At 38.3% G+C, this 20,569-nt stretch overlaps 1 protein-coding gene across 4 annotated transcripts in view; it reads left to right on the top strand.

The window, feature by feature from the left end:
* cops4 (COP9 constitutive photomorphogenic homolog subunit 4 (Arabidopsis)) overlaps positions 1 to 20,569 on the top strand; it is a 59,158-nt gene that overhangs the window by 14,549 nt on the left and 24,040 nt on the right. For 2 of the 4 annotated variants that reach the window (XM_078214402.1, XM_078214411.1), the window contains exons 3-8: positions 2,455 to 2,606; positions 4,286 to 4,389; positions 8,084 to 8,237; positions 9,198 to 9,348; positions 10,887 to 11,090; positions 14,560 to 14,675. In XM_078214402.1, the coding sequence (XP_078070528.1) occupies positions 2,455 to 2,606; positions 4,286 to 4,389; positions 8,084 to 8,237; positions 9,198 to 9,348; positions 10,887 to 11,090; positions 14,560 to 14,675 (881 nt within the window). The remainder of the gene's footprint in view (positions 1 to 2,454; positions 2,607 to 4,285; positions 4,390 to 8,083; positions 8,238 to 9,197; positions 9,349 to 10,886; positions 11,091 to 14,559; positions 14,676 to 20,569) is intronic. The other 2 variants (XM_078214429.1, XM_078214420.1) reach the window with 1 other exon arrangement.

The following is a 20,569-nucleotide window of genomic DNA, read 5'->3' as shown; positions in this document are numbered from 1 at the left end:
GTTAGGGCCTCAGTTGGAGTTAGGCCGCAGATCCACCATGATCTAATTAAATGGCAGAACAAGCTCAATGGGCTGAATGGCCTTCTCCTGTTCCTATGAATGCAGCCTCAAAATGTGGGTGAGGTTGGATGAGATTAGCTGCTGTACTTGTTTTAATGAGCAAGCCGATTCTGGAAAAGTAAAGTCTGCCACACATGTTGTCCCTTGCTCGTGGTGTAGGATGATCACTGCTTATGTCTTTTTTACCAGGCTGGCATCTGCTATTGAGCTTCTAAAACCACACATCATGATAGTGATAAATGCCTGTCCACAGCTGGTGTCATCATTTGCATTGGTTTTCTGTTCGAGTTTCCCACTTATTGGGATTGATGTTAGAAAGATGGGAACATAGGAAATAGGAACAGAAGTATTCAGATGCTCGAGTCTGTTCCCCCAATCAATTAGATCATAGCTGATCTTCTAACCGAGTGTTATTTTCCGCACTATCCCCATATCCCTTGATGTCTACACTATCTAAAAATCTGTCAATTCTGTCTTGAGCACACTAAGTGACTGAGCTTCCACAGCCCTCTGGGGTAGAGAATGCCAAAGCTTTACCATCCTTTGAGTTTTTAAAATTCATTCACGGTATGTTGGATGAGCAATAAATGCTGACTAGGCCAGCATTGCTCATCCCTAATTGAGTGGTGGTGAGCTGCCTTCTTGAACCATTGCAGCCAATGTGGTGTAGGTGTCAGGGAGGGAATTCAAGGATTTTGACCCAGCGACAATGAAGGAACAACTCTACTTCCAAGTCAGGATGGTGAGTGGAAACTTCCAGATGGTGGTGTTGCCACGGGTTTGCTGCCTTTGTCCTTCCAGATGGAAGTGGTCGTGGGTTTGAAAGTTGCTGTCTACGGAGGCTTGGTGAGTTCCTGCAGTGAATTTTATAGACGATACACACTGGATGAACAGTAATTTCTTTCAACTAAATGTTGGGAAGATTGAAGCCATTGTTTTCAGTCCCCTAGTTGTTGACTCCATCTATGACTTAATTAAATAAATTAATTTACTTAGTTTAGTTGGTCTACATTTTTTTAAACCAAGTATTTCCAATAAATGTGAAGTTTGGACAACAGTGAAAATTTGTATAAAAATCAGACAATTGTGTGGATATTGGACTGACTGTATTTAAATATCTGGTGACAGTCGTGGAGGGTATCAATTATGAATACAATGCAGAATTAAACTGCTTTTGACTTGTCAATAATTTTTGCCACTGTTTTTGGCATTGGTATGTTACATAAGCCCAATGACAACATTGCCTTATTAAAAATTAGAAATGATTTTTGTTTCTCATCAAATACATTAAATTGTCCTGTATGATTTTGTGATACATTATGCTGAACAGAATATCTAATTCTGTTAAAAGCTCAGGTTTGGAAAGTTGATTTGTCTGCATAATAAATGTCGCCATGGTTAATCATGTTTCAAGCTTTCAACTTGAAAAGTTGTTGTCAAATGCTAGCTTCACTGTGTGTTGTATTCAGAATACTAGACTCCTCTGTCACACTTATGATGATTTTGGATCTTTTCTATGCTTCTCTCACAAGATTATTTTGGCTTTCTTGTCATAGATCATTATAAGCAAGACCCAATTCCTTAATTCCTCAACGGTGTCTGAACAAGTCCTGAGAACTTAAGTTACTTGTTCAATAACATAACTGGAATAATGGACAGCACATAGTCTTCAAAAGCGTCACATGGTGTCATTTTAAGTTTAAAATATGAAATAAACTGCAAATGTGCCTAATTTAACATTAGTATAATACAATTATGCATTTAGAGTAGGAATGCTGTTATCATCAAGTTTAAAAAAAAATAATTTTAAGCTATTCTATTATAAACATTTTTTTCTCATCCTTTCTATGAGATTTCTACCTTGTGAAGGTTCTAATTGATTTAATTATCTTCTACTGACTCAACTTAATCAACACAGCCAGCTGTGTCTCCATCCTGTTCCTCGTTCTGGCTTGTGTTGATTGTCATAACTGGCACTCTGATAAAAATAATTGATTTCTGTATAGAATTGGACAAATGACATCTTCTGTGTTTAATCAAAGTAAGAAGTTTAACAACACCAGGTTAAAGTCCAACAGGTTTATTTGGTAGCAAAAGCCAAACAAGCTTTCAGAGCTCCAAGCCCCTTCTTCAGGTGAGTGGGAATTCTGTTCACAAACAGGGCATATAAAGACAGAGACTCAATTTACATGAATAATGGTTGGAATGCGAATACTTACAGCTAATCAAGTCTTTAAGAAACATTTACATTGATAATTGTGAATTGTGTGTTTCAAGGAGCTTAACTCTTCTGACAAACCATAATGAAATCTAGCAGCTAGTCTCAATAAATTGTCAGCATTATATTATCTGTAGAAGGCTTGTGATTCAATGTTTTCTTTTGTTTTAATACAGTGGTCAATGAAAATGTCAGTCTGGTGATTTCCCGGCAACTGCTGACTGACTTTTGCTCCCACCTACCAAATCTTCCAGATGGTACAGCCAAAGAAATCTATCACTTTACTTTGGAAAAGATCCAGCCTCGAGTCATTTCATTTGAAGAGCAGGTGAGAGCGTGGCAGGCAGTAAGCAGCAATATTTATTTTTGTTAAAGTAAATGCGGTTTGATTTTTAATTGTGAAAATCTTTAATTGACTTATTTTCTTTGAACCATATAAAGCAAACAAAAGCTCACGATATTTTGTGAATTTCCTTGTTCTGTGTTGATATGAATAAATTGTAATGTGAAACACTCATCAAATCAATTGCCTTTTGATCCAAGCCACTGAAGAAAGTATGAAAACAGGAATGTGAAGCATGAAAATCCTCTCAATCTCTCAATTCAGAATGTATTAAAATACGTGGTTCAGGTAGAAAAACTATGAATTGAGAGGGCTTCCAGAATAAATGAAGCACAAAAATATCTTACCCATTCTGACCTAGTTCAAGTCAGCTGGAAATAACTTCTAAGTTCTAAAACAGGGCAATACCACTTTTATTCTATTTTCAGTTATCTCCATTTAAATGTTCTGTGGCTCACATACCCATAATCCAAAATCCATTATTATACTCTGAGCTGCCCTTTGTTGAGGATGATTAAATGGATGTTCCCAGTACAATACTTGAGAGAGTTACAACAGACAGTTTATATATTCAAATATATCGTTCAATTCTTCATTTACCATATTTGCTAGCTTTGAGGCGACACAGTGGCGCAGTGGTTAGCACTGCTGCTTCACAGTGCCAGGGACCCGGGTTCCATTCCTGGCTTGGGTCATTGTCTGTGTGGAGTTTGCACGTTCTCCCCGTGTCTGTGTGGGTTTCCTCCGGGTGCTCCGGTTTCCTCCCACAGTCCAAAGATGTGCATGTTAGGTGAATTGGCCAAGCTAAATTCTCCCTCAGTGTACCCAAACAGGCGCGCCGGAGTGTGGCGATTAGGGGATTTTCACAGTAACTTCATTGTAGTGTTAATGTAAACATACTGTGACATAAACTTTTTAACTTTAGCTGTCTGTTCAAAATATTTAAAATTTTAGTTCAATTTTTTTTGCCACTTTAGTGTCACTGCTCATTGTTGCAAGTGTGGATAGTGAATTGGGTGTGACAGTAAGTCTGGCAGTAAACATATCTATGCTGAGGTGGTATAACAGGTTGATATTCAAAAATACTGTGCTGTAGAGTGAGGCATAACTGCAATTTCACATATGGTGGGTGGGATTTTCCATGTAACCTGCCTTGTGTTTCGCAGAGGTGGCCTGCCATTGGCTGGCAGTGGGATCTTCTGGACCCACCATTGCCAAAAGGGTTTCCCATTGAATTCACCCCTTGCCGCGGGCTTTGCCATCGGTGGAACCAGAAGATCCCACCAGCGTGAATGGCCAGAAAGTTCCAGCCAATTAGCCCTGGGGGTGATGGTGAGGAGCACAACTTAGCTCTACACAGGTGAATTGCTTGTTCCTCTTGAGTATTATATGTTACTTGGATCAAGGGTAGCATTTGTACAACCTTTGAAGCAGATCCTATAATTTTAATTTTGATTGTGGATTGTCATAGGGAAGCCGAATGAGAATATGAGCGATCTAGAAAAAAAATGCTCTAATTTCCCATGCAATAATATAAAATATTTTTTATATAAAAATGTGTATAATCTTAAAATAGGTTCAATGACAACTTCTTCACTAATTACTAATCATTGACCTTTGTCTTATCATAAATTGTATTTATGGTTGTTGTGCTTAATTCTCAGGTGGCTTCTATAAGACAGCATCTAGCCACCATCTATGAGAAGGAAGAAGATTGGAGAAATGCTGCACAAGTTTTGGTGGGAATTCCACTAGAAACTGGACAAAAGTGTGTATTGGGCGGGTCTCCATTTTCCTTGAAATAGTGTGCCGTATTGCTATTTTAATCAAGGTGGTTGCTTTTAAAATGATTGTCCACAAATCATTGCACAAAGAAACATTTTAAATTTTCCCTTGAATAAGATTGTGAATAGTAAATATTGTGTAGCTGATTTAGTTGACAGCTGTAATTGGGTCCTTGGCATTCTTGAGACAATTACATGGTCACAGATGACACATTTAGCTCATTGAATATAAGCAATGATGTAGAAGAGTTGCTGCTTTATAGGAACATAAGAACTAGGAGCAGGAGTAGGCAATTCAGCCCCTTGAGTCTGCTCTGCCATTCAATATGAACATGGCTAATCTCATCTTGGCCTCATTTCCACTTTCCTGTCCGTTCTCCGTAACCCTTCATCCCATTGCTAATTGAAAATCTGTCTCCTTCTTAAATTTACTCAATGTCCCTGGCATTCTGAGGTAGTGAATTCCACAAATTCATTACCCAGAGAGAGAGAAATTGTTTCTCCTCATACTCAATCATCTCTGTTTTAAACCTGCTACCCCTTATCCTAGAACTGTGACCTCTTATTCTAGCTTGACCCACAAGAGGAAGCGTCTGCTCTACATCTACTTTATCAATACCTTCTTTCATCTCATATACCTCAATTAGATCTCTTATTCTTCTAAATCTAGAGAGTATAAGCCTAAACTGCTCAATCTGTCTTCATATGACGAACCCCACATCTCTAGAATCAATCTAGTGAATTTCCTCTGAACTGCCTCTAATGCCACTACATTTTTTCTCAAACAAGAAGTTCAAAACTGTACACAGTTCATCAGATGTGGTCTCACCAGTGCCTTGTATAGTTGCAGCAACATTTCCTTACTTTTATACTGTATTCCTTTAATTATAAATGCCAAAATTCCATTTGCTTCCCTGCTGTTCCTGCATGCCGGTTTTCTGCGACTCATGCACAAGGACACTTAGATCCCTCTATACCAAAGCACCCCGAAGTCTGTCTCCATTTAGGTAATAAGTTGCCATTCCATTTCTCTGATCAAAATGGATAACCTCACACCCATTCATGTTAAACTCCACCCGTCACATTCTGGCCCACTCGCCTAACCTATCTATATCTATTTGTAAATTTCTTATTTCCTCATTGCAACTTACTATCCCACCTATTTTAGTGTCATCTGCAAATTTGGTTATAGTATCTATCCCTGCATCCAAATCATTAATATAGATTATAAGTAGTTGGGGCCCGAGGACCAAACCCTGTGGCACCCCATTAGTTACATTTTGCCAACCAGAGAAAAAAATATTTATCCTAACTCTCTGCCTTCTGTCAGTTAGCCAGTCTTCTATCCAAGCTAATAAATTACCCCTAACCCCATGTGTTGTTACCTTGTGAATTAACCTCCTGTGCAGCACCTTATCAAACACCTTCCTGAAGTCCAGATATATTACATCTACAGGATCCCCATTATCCACTTAGTTTGTTATATCTAAGAATAACTCTAGCCAATTAATCAAAATTGGTTTACCCTTCATAAAACCCTGCTGACTGATGGATTGTGTTTTGACTTTCTAAACGTCCTGTTATTACTTCCTTAATAATGGATTTTAACCATTTCCCAACAACAGATGTTAACTAATTGGTTTATTGTTTCCTACTTTCTGCCTCCCTCCAGTTGAATAAGTGCATTATATTAGCATTTTTCCAATCCACTGGGACCTTTTCCTGTATCCAGGGAATTTTGGAATATTATATCCAATGGATCTACTATCTCCACTGTCACTTCCTTTAATATCCTAGGATGTAGGCCATCAGGCCCTGGGAACTTGTCTGCCTTCCAATTCCAATAGTTTGTTGAGTAGTATTTCCCAATTGGTGATGGCTGTTCTAAGTTCCTCCCTTTCTATTACTTCTGCATTATTGGGAGAGTACTTGGTGTCCTCCATCATGAAAACTGAGGCAAAATATTGATTTAGTGCCTCCGCCATTTCTGTGTTCCCCACTATTAACTCCCTGGTATCATCCTCCAAGAGACGAACATTCACTTTTGCTACTCTCTTCCCTTTACTATACTTATAGAAGCTTTTGCTATCCTTTTTATATTTTGTACTCGTTTTCATTTCATAATTTACCTTTGCTATTTTTATTTCATTTTTAGTAACCCTTTGTTGATCTTTAAAAGTTTCCCAATCTGCCAGCCTGCCACTGATCTTTGCAATATAGTATGCCTTTATGTTGTCCTTAAATGTCTTGCTTAGCCATGGATGTTTTTTCCCCTTTTACAATCTTTCTTCCTCTCTAGAATATATTTTAGTTGTGAGGAATTGAATATCTCCTTAACTGCCACTGCTCATCAACTGTCCTACCTTTTAGCCATCCAGTCCAGTCCATTAAGGCCAAGTCTGTCCTCATGCCTACGTAATTACCTTTGTTTAACTCCAGAATGCGAGTGTGCAACTCCGAATTTCACGCCCTCAAACTGAATTTTAGATTCTATCATATTACGATCACACTTCCCCCGAGGATCCTTAACTATGAGATCACTACTTAATCTCTGCTCATTACACAATACCAAATCCAGAATATCCTGCTCCCTGGTTGGTTCCACCACACATTGCTCCGTGAAACAATCTCTAATACATTCAATGAACTCTTCCTTGAGGTCATCCTTGCCAATTTGATTAATCCAGTCCATTTGCATGTTAAAATCACCCATGACTATTGCCTTCCCAATATATACATCTTGTTTTTGCGGTGTACTCTGTTGGCTGGCTGTCAGCCTTCCCCTACCGGGGTTCTCTGGGCAACATGTCTTTTAGGAAGAGAGTGGGTGGGTGAATGACCTGCGTTCAGCCTTCTGCCAGTGACATGGTGAAGCTATCCACAGGAAATTGTGTGAAATTGGCTTGGTATTGTCTCCTGATTTTCCCTTATTGGGCATGTTTTGATGTCTATTATGTCTCTTCTAATAATAACATGGCCAAGATAAAATCTCAGTGGAGTGGGGAAACTGGCCTCCATTCCCATCATTGCACAACATGGTTTTGTCTGAAATTACCAGCTGCTTCCGTTCTTTGGTTGAAACCGTGCCTTACAACCTACAACAGTTCAAACAACCTCATGGTCTGACATGTCCCCCATTCTACCATTACCATCAAGCCAGGGGGCCAGTCCTGGTTGAATGAGGAGTGCAGGAGAGCATGCCAGGAGCAGCACCAGGCATACCAAATAATGCGATGCTAACCTGGTGAAGCTACAACACAAAATTACATCCATGCTAACCAACAGAGTAGCATGCAATAGGTAGAGAGCTAAGTGATCCCACAACCAAATAAAGCTCTGCAATCTTGCCATATCCAATTGTGAATGGTGGTGCATAATTAACCAACTAACTGAGGGGGAAACGCCAGAATGGTTCTCGGGGGCAATTGTAAAGTTCACACCCCAAGAACAAATAAAAAGGAAATGTTGGTTGGAACTTGTAAAATAAAACTTGAAATTTGCTGAATGTTCAGTAAATAAGGAAATGCACAATATTTACCTTGAGTTTAGTATCCAAAGGAAATACATTTTTAGTTTAAATCCTGAATGTATGCTCATATTTTGCAACATATCAGGATTTCTTTTGGTTTTAAGTTAAAAATATTGTTTGTTTACTATTAAATCTTATTCTTTTTGAAGACAATATAATGTGGACTATAAACTGGATACCTATCTGAAAATTGCTCGTTTGTACCTGGAAGATGATGATCCTGTGCAGGCAGAAGCTTACATAAACCGGGCTTCTCTACTTCAAAATGAGTCAACCAATGAACAGCTACAGATACATTACAAGGTAGAATGACACTTTTGAAAAACAGCTGTTACTTACATGGATAAAGACCAGTGAAGCGATGTGAATATTCCTACAGTATGAAGAATGCAGTAATTCTCGGTTATCATCTGAAATAAAAACATTAGCCTCAAGTTAAATTCCCTATCTGATCTGAGTTAGCTGATTATAGCTAAGGGAGCAGTATGAGCATTACAGCTGGAATCTTACCACCATTCAAGCTGGCAGAAATTTCCCATCCTGCTGCAGTGAATGAAGATTTGGCTGCCTGCCAAATTCTCCAACTTCACTGTAGTGGCAGTATGGTGTGAACGGCAGGTAAGATCGCGCCCTACATGTGTCTTAGAATCCTTGGGTCAGAGAGGGGGAAAGTCCGTTAGGGTGCTCACAATTTCTTTTTCTGTTTTTAAAAGCTAATTGGCAGTCCTGTGACTGTTCACTCAGGGTTTCATCCTGGGACCTTCCCGTCCTGTAGTAACATCAAATGGATTGTAATAATCTCTTCAAATTTCTCACTTAGTTATAATTAAATTGCATTACTTTCAGATGTATTGTGTTTTGAGAACCACGTAATGACAAATGTACAGATAGAAAAAGATATCCGACTAATTTTCTTAAAAATTGGAATTGTTGATTTCATTATTTGTGCTCACATTTTTAGTTTTTAATCATTATTCCACTGTATAAGTCATTTGTTTACAAACATATCACTATTCTTCACTTCGCCATCCCTTAATAAGATATTTTGTATCACTGCAATTTAGTTTGTGGTAGTCTAAGCTTCAGACTTTTTAATTTTTTAAATGTTAATCATCATTACCATTTTGATAACTAGCTTAGATATATGCTATCTAGAAAAGTAAAACAGGTTCATGTTTATCACCTAGTCGTTTTAGAACTTTACAATGGTTAAAAACTTTTATTTTCTGAAAGTGAAATATTCTTCTATGATTTTGTCTTCAGGTGTGCTATGCTCGTGTCCTCGACTACAGAAGGAAATTTATTGAAGCTGCTCAGCGATATAATGAACTTTCGTACAAGTCTATAGTACACGAGACTGAGCGATTAGAGGCATTAAAGCACGCACTACACTGCACCATTCTAGCATCAGCAGGTAATACATTTATATTGTAGACCAGTAATACCAAGGCAGTGGATAGTTCTAGCAGCAATGTGGGCAATAACTATTAGTTGAGTTGACCTATTTTGGTTTGCAGTCCCAAGTTTGAACCAGCATGCTTATGGATTTGTTCATGGACTAGAGTGCAATGTGCTAGTCTCCATTAATGGATAAGTACACTAATAAATTAACATTTGGTGGTGTTCTAAAAAATTATAATTATTGTAGTGTAAATTTTCTCTCATTTTGATCCCTTTTTGAAGTTTCTGTCTTCAAAACTCCTCCTGAATCAGTAACACAAAAATGATCTGAGATCCAGGCTCCTTCAAAGCTGATCTCAAATCTCTGTCCAGTAAACCAGTAGCGAGCTCAGGAAGCATTTCCATAGAGAGATATTTTGAAAAGAAATTGAAGCCTAAGATATGAATTTGACTGGTGGCTGGAAATCCAAGCATTATGGGTAGAGCAATTAACTAGCTTCAGTAACAATATTTTGAAAGAATATTTAGAGATGTTGCATTTCATTGTCATGCCATCAATTCAGAAATACATAAAATTATAGTTTTGCTGTTTGATATTAAAAGTTGGCAAATCACATTGTTGCTACATTTGCATGTTTGTAAATGGCAAACCAATTGTTCAGTTCTGGAAGCAGACTTAACTTTGGTAAATCATTTTTTGAACCATTATTTATTTCAAATGTAAATGTATCAGATGAGATGACTTCCTGCAAAAGCCAAAATTTAGTGTAGAAAATATACTAGTTCTGTTATTTATTGAACTTTGGAACTGTTATCAGCCTTTCTAGTTTTGATTTTAATGTTATAGCAGAAAACTACAGAATTCTGTTGAGTAAAAATAACTTTTTAAAGTGAATTTTAGGCAAATCAGAATTGATCCAAAAAGAGCCCTAGTAACTTTTGGAGCTATACGTGGAATATCGAATCTGCAATAACAAATCTTTGCATTTGCATTCAAATAAAACTTAACGACACTTGCTTGTCTAACTACACGTATATGTTGTGGTCTCATTTTGCTTTTGTGAACATCTGTATTGAAATTCATAGGACAGATGGGTCATAAAGTGAGGCCAAAAGCTAAATCCAGGGCATGCATATAAATATTTTTTCTCAATTTTGGAAAGAGATCTGGATGCACAACTGTAGAAACGTATTCAAATAAATTTGGCTAATGTTTCAATCAGATGCATCTAGGCCTTTACATTTCCACAGTTTGTCATAGATTTGGCAAAAGGGCTAGGTTTAAACTTTCCTTTCATTCTATTTAATTTAGAGTTTTATTCGGTGTAATGTCGAGGATTATTAAAAAGTGGGTATGTCATAGAAATATTTATATATTTAAATTCATTCTATTTTATGTCTTATTTTAATGCAGCAGATTGTTTTTTAGGCAAGCATGAATGGGAAACCAGATTCCATGTATAGATGTAACATTGTGAACAAATACTGCAGTGCAACAAAGTTTAAGTTTTAAAATTCACAGCAATTCTGTTGGTTGTATTTCCCCTGCAGGACAGCAGCGTTCCCGTATGCTGGCAACCCTGTTTAAGGATGAACGCTGCCAGCAACTTGCAGCTTATGGCATTCTAGAGAAAATGTATCTGGATAGAATTATTCGAGGGAACCAGCTGCAGGAGTTTGCTGCCATGCTGATGCCTCACCAGAAAGCAACGACTGCTGATGGTAAAGTCTTCACAGTCAGTTTTTGTCCTGAAGGTGTGTGTTTCACACCTTTTTTTGTAGTGTGTAGCGGAATGTTTTGTGCATGATCCACTGTATACTGTTGGTATTGTAAACTTTATTTTTGACAGAGTGAATATTAACATTCTGCCAGGCCAAGGACGCACATGCGGGCAATGTTGCTCAAGTCCAGCCCGAGTGTTGGTGCGTTGTGTTGAAGCACTATACGTTGTTGAGTTCTGCACGTAACCGTGTAGAAAACTTCAATGCAGTACATCTGTTAAGGCCTGACTGCAAAAAAATGCATGTTGCTCTTCTTCATTGGTTGTATTATTGTCCTCCTCCTTCCTGGTAGAGCAACTAAAATTCTTGTTAATTACTGAATGATGAGACTAAGTGCAGACTGCTATACATTTAAGGTTTTCATCAAGGTCACTGATATATGGTTTTAAATGAAAATGAATGGTACTGCAGAACTTAATCTCTAGAAAAGCAGCAAAAGTTTCACAGTTCCATGTAATAAAAACATTTTTTGTTGATGCAGATCAATAGCCCTGGTTATATTCGTTCATCCTGAGGGCGTTAGTTAATTGTTTAAAGCCATTGTGGATTGGGCAACTTCAACTCAGTCCATTTGCTTCTGGTATTCGTTTAGGGGAAGTAAAGGAAGAGATATAATATTTTCCTCGGAATGTAGCACACTATAGGAGACTAGCATTTTCCATTGCCTTTCTATGTTGAAAGTGGCAATCTTGATCAGTGGCAAAAAGCTATACATATATTTCTAAGATTAATTGAAGACACCACCTATTGTAGAACAGCTGAGTTAGCTGATTTCAGTCTGGATAGTACTTAATGTGTTATAATTCCCTTGGGTGGGGGGAGGAATCAACCAATTTTCATTTCTGACCAGAGTGCAATGCAAAGTTTAAGTAAGTGGAGAAAATCTGCCAACCTGATCAAGTTTAACTGTGATGCCCTGCACAGTAGAATTTCCCACCATTATTAATTGCCTAGGTTCACATATTAAGGTTAGTCACTTTTTATGCATAAAATGGCTGGCATTTCCATTGAAAATATACCTTGGCATGAATCAATGCCTTCACGTGAGGAAGAGGGGAAGGGACAAAATTGGATTTTTAAAAAGTTCAAAATCTTAAAACTGTATTTGTATGGCAGCTTGTTACTGGTTAAATTAGCATGTTGACAATTCAGTCACTGATAGTAATTAAAGTTTCCTACTTCTTTAATTGGAAAACACTTTCATAAATGGAGGCTATGTAATGGAAAACCATTGATTCATTTATCTCCTGGGGTGAATTGCATTGTTTCTGTTCTTTCAGTTCATGAGGGGGATAAATTGTCTGTACAATGCTTTGTCATCAAGTATTCCTCATGAACCAGAAGCTCTGGGTTCAAGTCCAACACCAGGACTTGTTGGCCACTGAAGGAGCATTCATAATGCAGTTCAACAGGCCGATAATCAGTTCCGGATTCCTTCCACCACTTCCCCACTATTCCCCCCAAGGGAAAAAAGTGTGCGTGTGAAGAAACGTCAAAAGAAAAAAATTCTGTTTATATTTTATGATAGCAAAGATTTTTTGAAACTGTATAAATTTTGTTTTAGGTTTTACGATTGTGGTAAGTAGTTTCAAGTCTCAATGGATTCTTATTGTGTATGTGGCTCACAAGCTTGAAATGACCAGAAATGAGAGATTGTGAGCAGGTATAGCTATCTGTTGAGTCTAGATATGTCTGTCCATAATTTCTAATTCACCTTGCCCTTTTCATTTTGAATTTGCCAAGCCAGGCTCTATCTTTTGTGCTCTTGGTGCAGACATTTTGACTGTGCCATTGTTTAACTGACTAGCACAGAGCTATCCACCCACTTGCAATTGTAAGCTGGGTAACTGCATGCCAAGGAGCCTTAGGCCACACTGCATGTTTAAATTCATGCTCACATAATTTGCATGCATTTCAAGCTTTCAACAGAGATAGTGTCCTGTTTTTGATAAATTCATCAATGTGTTAACAGTGCTAAAACAGCTCTCTTCAAATCTCTTCAAACCTCCAGCCCAATAAAGTTCAAATCAGACTAGCCAGTATATCAGAATTATAAGTACAAGTAGAACTAGAAACAAATTCCCAAATCTCAGAGACTGTGTGTAGCCCGAAAGCTGTGATTTCGGCATCTTCACAGTCTACTTCCTCAGAAGTGCCTGATGGTTTTTAAGTTTAGTGTCCTGCCTGCATAAACTTTGTCACATGCTATGCGACATTGTGGATCACCAGTGTAACCCTAATGTTTTAAAAATGTTATGGAGCTAATTTAACTTTGTAGAAATAAACTTAGATTTTATTTTTTGAGTATCAGTTGAGCAAGTAATAGGATTGAAATGGTATAGAAGGAAATACATGCCATATCCACAGCCAAATAAATCAAGTAAGTTAAAGGTGATATTAAATAATGAAAATAGTCGAATTCAACACATGCTACAAATTATGGTTTCTTCAATAAATTTGGTGTTGCATGTTGTCCTTCCTGGCAGCAGAAACTTCATTTGCAATTTATTTAAATAGGTTTCATAGAATCCCTACATGCAGAAGGAGGCCATTCGGCCCATCGAGTCTGCACCGACTCTTCGACAGAGCATCTTACCCAGGCACACCCTGCCCTATCTCCATGACCCCACTAATCTCGTTAACCGACATATCTTGGACACAAAGGGCAATTTAGCATGGCCAATCAACCTAACTTGCACTCTTTGAACTGCAAAAGGAAACTGGAGCACCCAGAGGAAACCCATATAGACACGGGGAACGTGCAAACTCCACATAGACAGTGACCTAAGGTTGATATTGAACCCAGGTTCCTGGCGCTGTGAGACAGCAATGCTAACCATATGCCACTTCTGTATCAGTGTGTTGCTCTAGGTTTTCTTTAAAAGAGTTAATTTATCATTTGCTTTAGCCTTATTAGGATGCTACTGTTGAAACTTAGTTTTGCCAATTTGGAGATTTATTAAGTCACCATAGATTGAGTAAGATGTGCTTAAGCTCATGATTCTCCATATTTTGCTACATCTTTAATAAGATTTATCATGGAATGTGTAGAGCAAAGCAGATGCTCACCTAAAGGGAAATTAAAAACCTTGGACTTTTATTCCTAGTGGTTGGATGTATACCAGCTTTGTGAGAGGCCTAAGAGATCCTCCCAGACATATAAACACAGTATGGTGAGGGTTTCTTCTCTGATTATTGCTCCCAATGGGAAAGCTGAGAGCTTGCCATATGTAAACTAACACCATACTGCAATTATTGCACTGTCTCAAAGTTGAACATTTATTGCAATATAATTCCCCTTTCTGATTACTTAAAATGTTAAAGACTTTGGGCCAGCAACTGACAACCCTCAGGTTTCTTTTTAATCAAAATTTAATCATTTAAAAAATCCATGTGACATTGTATCTATTGTAATGATGTGATGTTTCCTCCCTAATACCAGGTTCCAGTATACTGGACAGGGCAGTCATTGAGCACAACCTGCTTTCTGCCAGTAAACTGTACAATAATATTACATTTGAAGAGCTTGGAGCTTTGCTAGAAATACCGCCAGCCAAGGTAAGCTCTCAAAGTACTGAACTTATTTTCTTATATTTAACCTTGATGGAAAATCCCAGGCAGCCAGACACCAAACCAACAGACAGTATGAGCCTTTAGTGTTTCTGTTTTGCCATTTCTTTTTCGTTTAATTTATGCAAGAAAAACAGCTTCTGAAGTGAGTATTTCCTACTTACTGAGAGCACTACTTAGGGTAGATTATTTGAACTTGGTTTCCATGGTTTTTCTCATCGGGCGTTGAAGAGATGCTGGGTGCTAGATACTGCAGCTACATTGTGGCAGCTCGGAATTTTCTTTCAGATTGGAGATTATGGGAGACCAATATTGCAGTGGATTAGGATATTGTCTCTTCACCTCCCTGCATTCGCCTCTATCCTAGATTAATGAACAAGAGTGACTTATAAACTGTATAACTTTGTATTACTAGTCAATCCAATTGAGAATTTTGCCTGAATTGGAAATACTTCACCATTGAAGTAGGGGACACTTTTCTAAGGTTTGGGTCGATCTTAATCTCATTGTGAAGGTATTTTAATAGAGGTTGACGATATTCCTATTATATTGGACTGTGATTGATTTGGTTTCTTTATCAAATGTTAATTGGAAACCATATGCAGAATAATTAGGTATCTGGTATCTTTAAAGAAGCACTCTCGGGACCCAAGCACTGCGGGTAATTTTGACAATGATTACCCATCCACCTTCTATCTGGAAAATAACATCTGCAACATAGAATCATCTAATTGTTGATTGCAAAGCAAAACAAAAAAATCACTAACCACTCTCCTGTGCTTCATTGTTACTTTTTCTTTTACTGGACTGTTTTTCTCCACACCAAGAAGGACTCCTGTTTAGATTTAGCGTTTATTAACTCCCCTATTATTTGAAAGTGCTTAACAAAATACAAGTTGCTTATGATCAGATCTTGATCTGTATCCAAATAATGCAACATTATTGGCAGCTTGAAAGTAATGCAGGACTTGTGTTTTTGGTGAAACTAATTGAAGCAGTCTCAGATATGGAGTTGTCACCATTGGACTTTCATTTAAAACTGAAGGTTTCAGGATTTATCTCACTCAGAGTAAAATATTATACTTAATGATGTTCAGCCCAACGAAATGGTTAACAGTGGCTCATGACCTGGATTTGTGTAAGATATGTTGCGGAATCCAACAGTTCAAAGAAACATGGAAAATCTTATGAGGGGGCAGTGCCCCAAAGATGCCCTTCGGATTTCAGAGGTAAGGTTTGAAAGGCAATTGCCTAGAAGTGCAAACTTCCCCTGGGCAATGGCCCTGCTTCTCTCTCTCTCTCTCTCTCTCTCTTCCCCCCCCCCCCCCCCCCCCCCTCCAAGTGCTATCCACTTGCCTTTGGCACTTACCATCTCTCTGACCTCTCAAGGATCTTTAAATTCAATGGACCTTTAACTTATTTGGTTTACAGCAGATAGTGCCACGATAAAGGGGGCTTGGCTCCTGAAGCTCGACGCTCAGCCTCAGAAACATGCTGCGTTGCCTGGAACTTTCCCAGCCTGTGCCTGACAAGTCTAGGTATTAAGCCAAATCAGTCTAGCATTACTTTAAATCATCAGTCTATTTCAAGAGTATTGCACCCATCTCAGCTAATCAAAATTACATCATAAAAAGATCTTGTATGTGAAGAAGAGGAAAGAATTGCAAAGCTTGGTTGGTTAGTTGAACTGGTTGTGGATTCAAACTAGACCAGATGCTAGTTTTGTTGTTGGCATTAAATATTATGATAAAACATCCTGAAGTAGAGAATATTTTTACGGTAAATAAAATGTTGCAAATGTTATGGAAATGTGCTGTGAAGTGGCATTGAGGACATCCTTCTGCACAATCACCTCATGCAACATCACCTTTGCTTCAACAGGAGACTGTGTGCTTCCCTACAGGCACAGCTGTACCTTGGATTCCTTTATTCATTTTTACCTGTTATTCCTTACTGTTAATCACCTGACTTCAGTCTTGGCAATGATTGCTTATAGGTTAAGATAACCTCTGTGTCTTTCTAAAGGTTTTCAAAATCATTAGACAAGGTACAGGGAATGGAAGGAGTTTCCTGTGAAGTAGCACCAGCACACAGTAGTTGGCCCAAATGACTTGTTTCTATAATGTATGTTCCATTCTATTCCCTTTAATTGTCCCCATTGTTTTGGGTTTCACTTGCACAATTTTTTGTTCTGATGACCAGTTTGTTCCATAAATGTAACCAGATCTGTAGCTGGTTTTGCTAACAATTATGCACATGTATGACCTGAACTCAGCATCAATGAGCAGGTTGTTGTTGAGCAGATGCCATTTAATACCATTGTTGATTATAACTTCCTTCACTTAGCTAATGATTGAGTTTTGGCTTATGGGACAATAATTGGCTGGATTAAATATATTCTGCTTTTTGTAGACTGGAAATACCTGAACAATTTTCCATATTGCCTGGAAGATGCAGGTGTTGTATCTGTACTGAAACAACTTGGCTAAAAGAGTAGCTGGTTCTGAAGCACAAATCTTTGACATTATAACCAGGATGCTGAGAGGGTCAGTAGACATTGATGTATTTGGGCTCTCGGCCATTTCTTGACATCATATAAAGTGAATCGAATTGGCTGAAATGCTGGGAACTTCAAGAGGAGACATCTGCTTGGCACTTCTGATGATGGTTGTGAATCCTTCAGCATTGTCTGCAACCTCTTGGAGCTTGCTATCTTATCTGAGTGTGAGGTTCTGCACTTTCTAGTTTAATCTGAGTTAGCAGCCTAAATGGGGAAATGCATGAGGAACAGAGTCAGAGTTGAATAAGACAGACTTCATGTGCATGAGCCAAAACTCTCCATGTTTTTTCTCTGTGTTTTGGAACTGTGGGACTTTGAAGCAGAAATGGGTTGATGGTGCTGGTAAGCTGTGCCTTAGAAAATCATAATATGGTTAGATAGAGTCAACATGGCTTAATGAAAAATAAATCATTCTTTACAAATTTGTTATTTTTTTCAGGATGTAACTAGCAGGGTAAATAAAGGGTACCAGAGGAGATGGTATATTTTCGAAAGATAAGGACGCATGGGTGTTGAGGGTAATATGTTAGCATGGGTGAAGCATTGGCCAAAGGACAGAAGTCAATGAGTAGGAATAAGAGAATCATTTTCAAGTTAGTCGGCTATTCCTCTGGTGCCACAAGGATAGGTGCTGAGTCCTCAGCTATTTTCAGTGTTCTATATTAATGACTTGTATAAAGAAATGGAGTGTAATCTGTCTTTAGATTTGCTGATAATATGCTGATGGGAAAGTAAACTTTGAGAAAGTCGCAAAGAGTCTGCAAAGAAATATTGACAGGTTAAGTGATTGGGCAAGAAGATGGCAGATGGGGCATAATGCAGAGCAATCTGAGGTTATTCACTTTGGTAGGAAAAATAAAAGAATATTTTTTTAAATGGTGAAAACTATTAAATGTACTCTATTCATCAGGATTTAGATCCATGTACATAAAACACAAAGTGAACTTGCAGGTACTGCAAGCAATTAGGAAGGCAAAAGGTAGGTTGGTCTTCATTTAAAGGGGGTTGGCGTACAAGTGTACGGGTGACTTGCTTCATTTGTGCAGGGTTTTGGTGAGACTACACCTGGACTACTGTGTACAATGTTGGTCTTGGTTTCCAAGGAAGAATATACTTGTCTTAGCTGAGGTGCAATGAAGGTTTACTAGGTTGATTCCTGGAGTGAGCGTTTGGTCCTATTGAGATTAGAGAGTATAAACCCATTCTACTTGGTGTTTAAAAGACTGAGAAGAGATCTTGTTGACACATCTAAGATTGAATGGGCTTGACAGGGTAGGTACTGAGAGGTTGTTTTCCATGGTTGGGAGTTTAGAACGACTGTTGTTTTGCCTCTTGTCAGTGGAGCTGAGTTGTATCCTTTCATGTCTTTCGGCTCTGCAATCATGGCTTTTTCTTCTATTCTTCTCATTGAGCAGTTCTATTGTTGCCCATTTGAGTAGTTCATTCTGTGCAAGCACCTAGGGACAGCAACAGATGAAAAGGGAGAGCTCCTAGCCTAGAATATGTATGAGCAAAATATTAGTCAAACACTTGGTATATGTGATGGCCAACTTAAGTCAAGGCCTATAAAATAAATCAAGGTGTATACAATTACTTTTTCACCTACCTGATCAGACCTCTGCATACCATAAGATTTCTGGAGTATCTGCTTTCAGATCTGCGCCATGCTGCTCCTGAGCTAATTGGCAACAGCCAATTGTGATGCAGTGCTGTGGTACAGTATTGGTATATCTAAGCAGCAATGGTGCATAGATTACTGGAGATTCGAACGGACTGTAATTAAAAAGTAATGAATGGTTCTTGGGGAATGAATATTCCTTCCTACAGTTACTGCACAAAACAATAAGATTCTATGGCATTTATTGGGTTTTATAGAGACCAGGTAAACATTAATAGATAGTATTACTGATAATGACACATATGCCATGATAACTATTGATAGTTAAGCCATACTTGTGATGCAAGACCAGAAAATTCAACATGTTACCATTTGAGCTTGAAGATTTGATGGCTGATCAGACTATTTAAATATCTATTCTAATGTATTTTTTAAACCTTTCTTTCACAGTGGCTATGGGAGAATCTACATGGTTCAAAGTATTACTTAATCCAATTAGTTGGACTAATGCTTTAATAAGAATAACTCACATAATTTGACTCACACTCCTTAATTTTCCAGATCTATAGCAGATATCTTTTCAAGTCCAGGCCTAATAAAGGCAGTTTGTTTTTTCAACTGATCTCTTAGCACAGATTGTCCTACTTGTTGTGTGTCTAGGTGCTAATTGTTGCCAGCCAATCGCTGATTGTATTTCTTTTAATTTAAACTGTCCTTCTAAAAGAAAGTTACTTAACAGATAGAAGTCAATAAGTATTAACCACATCCTTACTCTAGTGTGAGTGCACTTTGTGCTGTGGTACAGAGCCAAATAGACAGGTTTTCGATTTGATTCTTTGTCCTCTCCGCCAGGACAGTGGTGGAAGCAGCTGCAACAACAGTATGCATTTATGTTGCACTTTTAATGCAGTAAAGATGTTCCTTGATGTTTCACAGGAGTGTTATCAGACATAATTTGATATCAGGCTTCATAAAGAGGTATTAGGACAGGTGACCAAAAGTTTGGTCAAAGATTTGGGTTTTAGGGAGCAACTGAAAAGAGGTTAGAGAGGTAGATAGGTTTAAGGGAGTAGCGTCCAGAGGTAAAAGCTTAGATGGTTGAAAGCATGGTCACCAGTGGAGAAGCGATGAAAATCAGGGTGTGCAGAAGCCAGAATTGGAGGCAACACAGACCTTGAGGGATTGTAGAGCTTGAGGAATTAACTGGCATAGTGCTGGGTGGAGACATGGAGAGATTTGAACTGAATGATGAGAATTTTAAAACCTCAGGTTGCTGATCTGGCAACCCATGAGAAAACAACCACGGGGCTGATGAGTGAGCAGGAGTTGATGTGAGGAGGTAACAAAGGCATGGGTGAGTGTTTTAGTAGAAGATGAGTTGGGATGAAGATGGATGATATTATGGAGGTGGAGTGAGGCAGTCTCAGTGATGGAGACGATATGGGATTAGATGCTCAACTCAGGGTTGGTGATTAAACTACAGAGTTTGGGGTGAAGACAGCAGCTTTAGTCTTCCCAGTATTCAACTGACGGAAATTTCTCTTCATCCAATACTCCATATTGGACAAGCAGCATAACAAAAAAAGTCAGTAGAGGAGGCGAACTGGTGAGGTAGAGCTGCAAAGCTCAGTGTTCATGTGGAATCGGATGCATTTTTGGATAATGTCACCAAAGCATGTAAATGCAAACTAGGCTGGGACCAAG

Source organism: Mustelus asterias, chromosome 1, assembly GCF_964213995.1.
Source record: "Mustelus asterias chromosome 1, sMusAst1.hap1.1, whole genome shotgun sequence".
In the NCBI taxonomy this organism is placed as follows: Eukaryota; Metazoa; Chordata; class Chondrichthyes; order Carcharhiniformes; family Triakidae; genus Mustelus; species Mustelus asterias.
The sequence above is the reverse complement of the archived record's forward strand: the minus strand, read 5'-3'. Positions and strand labels throughout refer to the sequence as shown.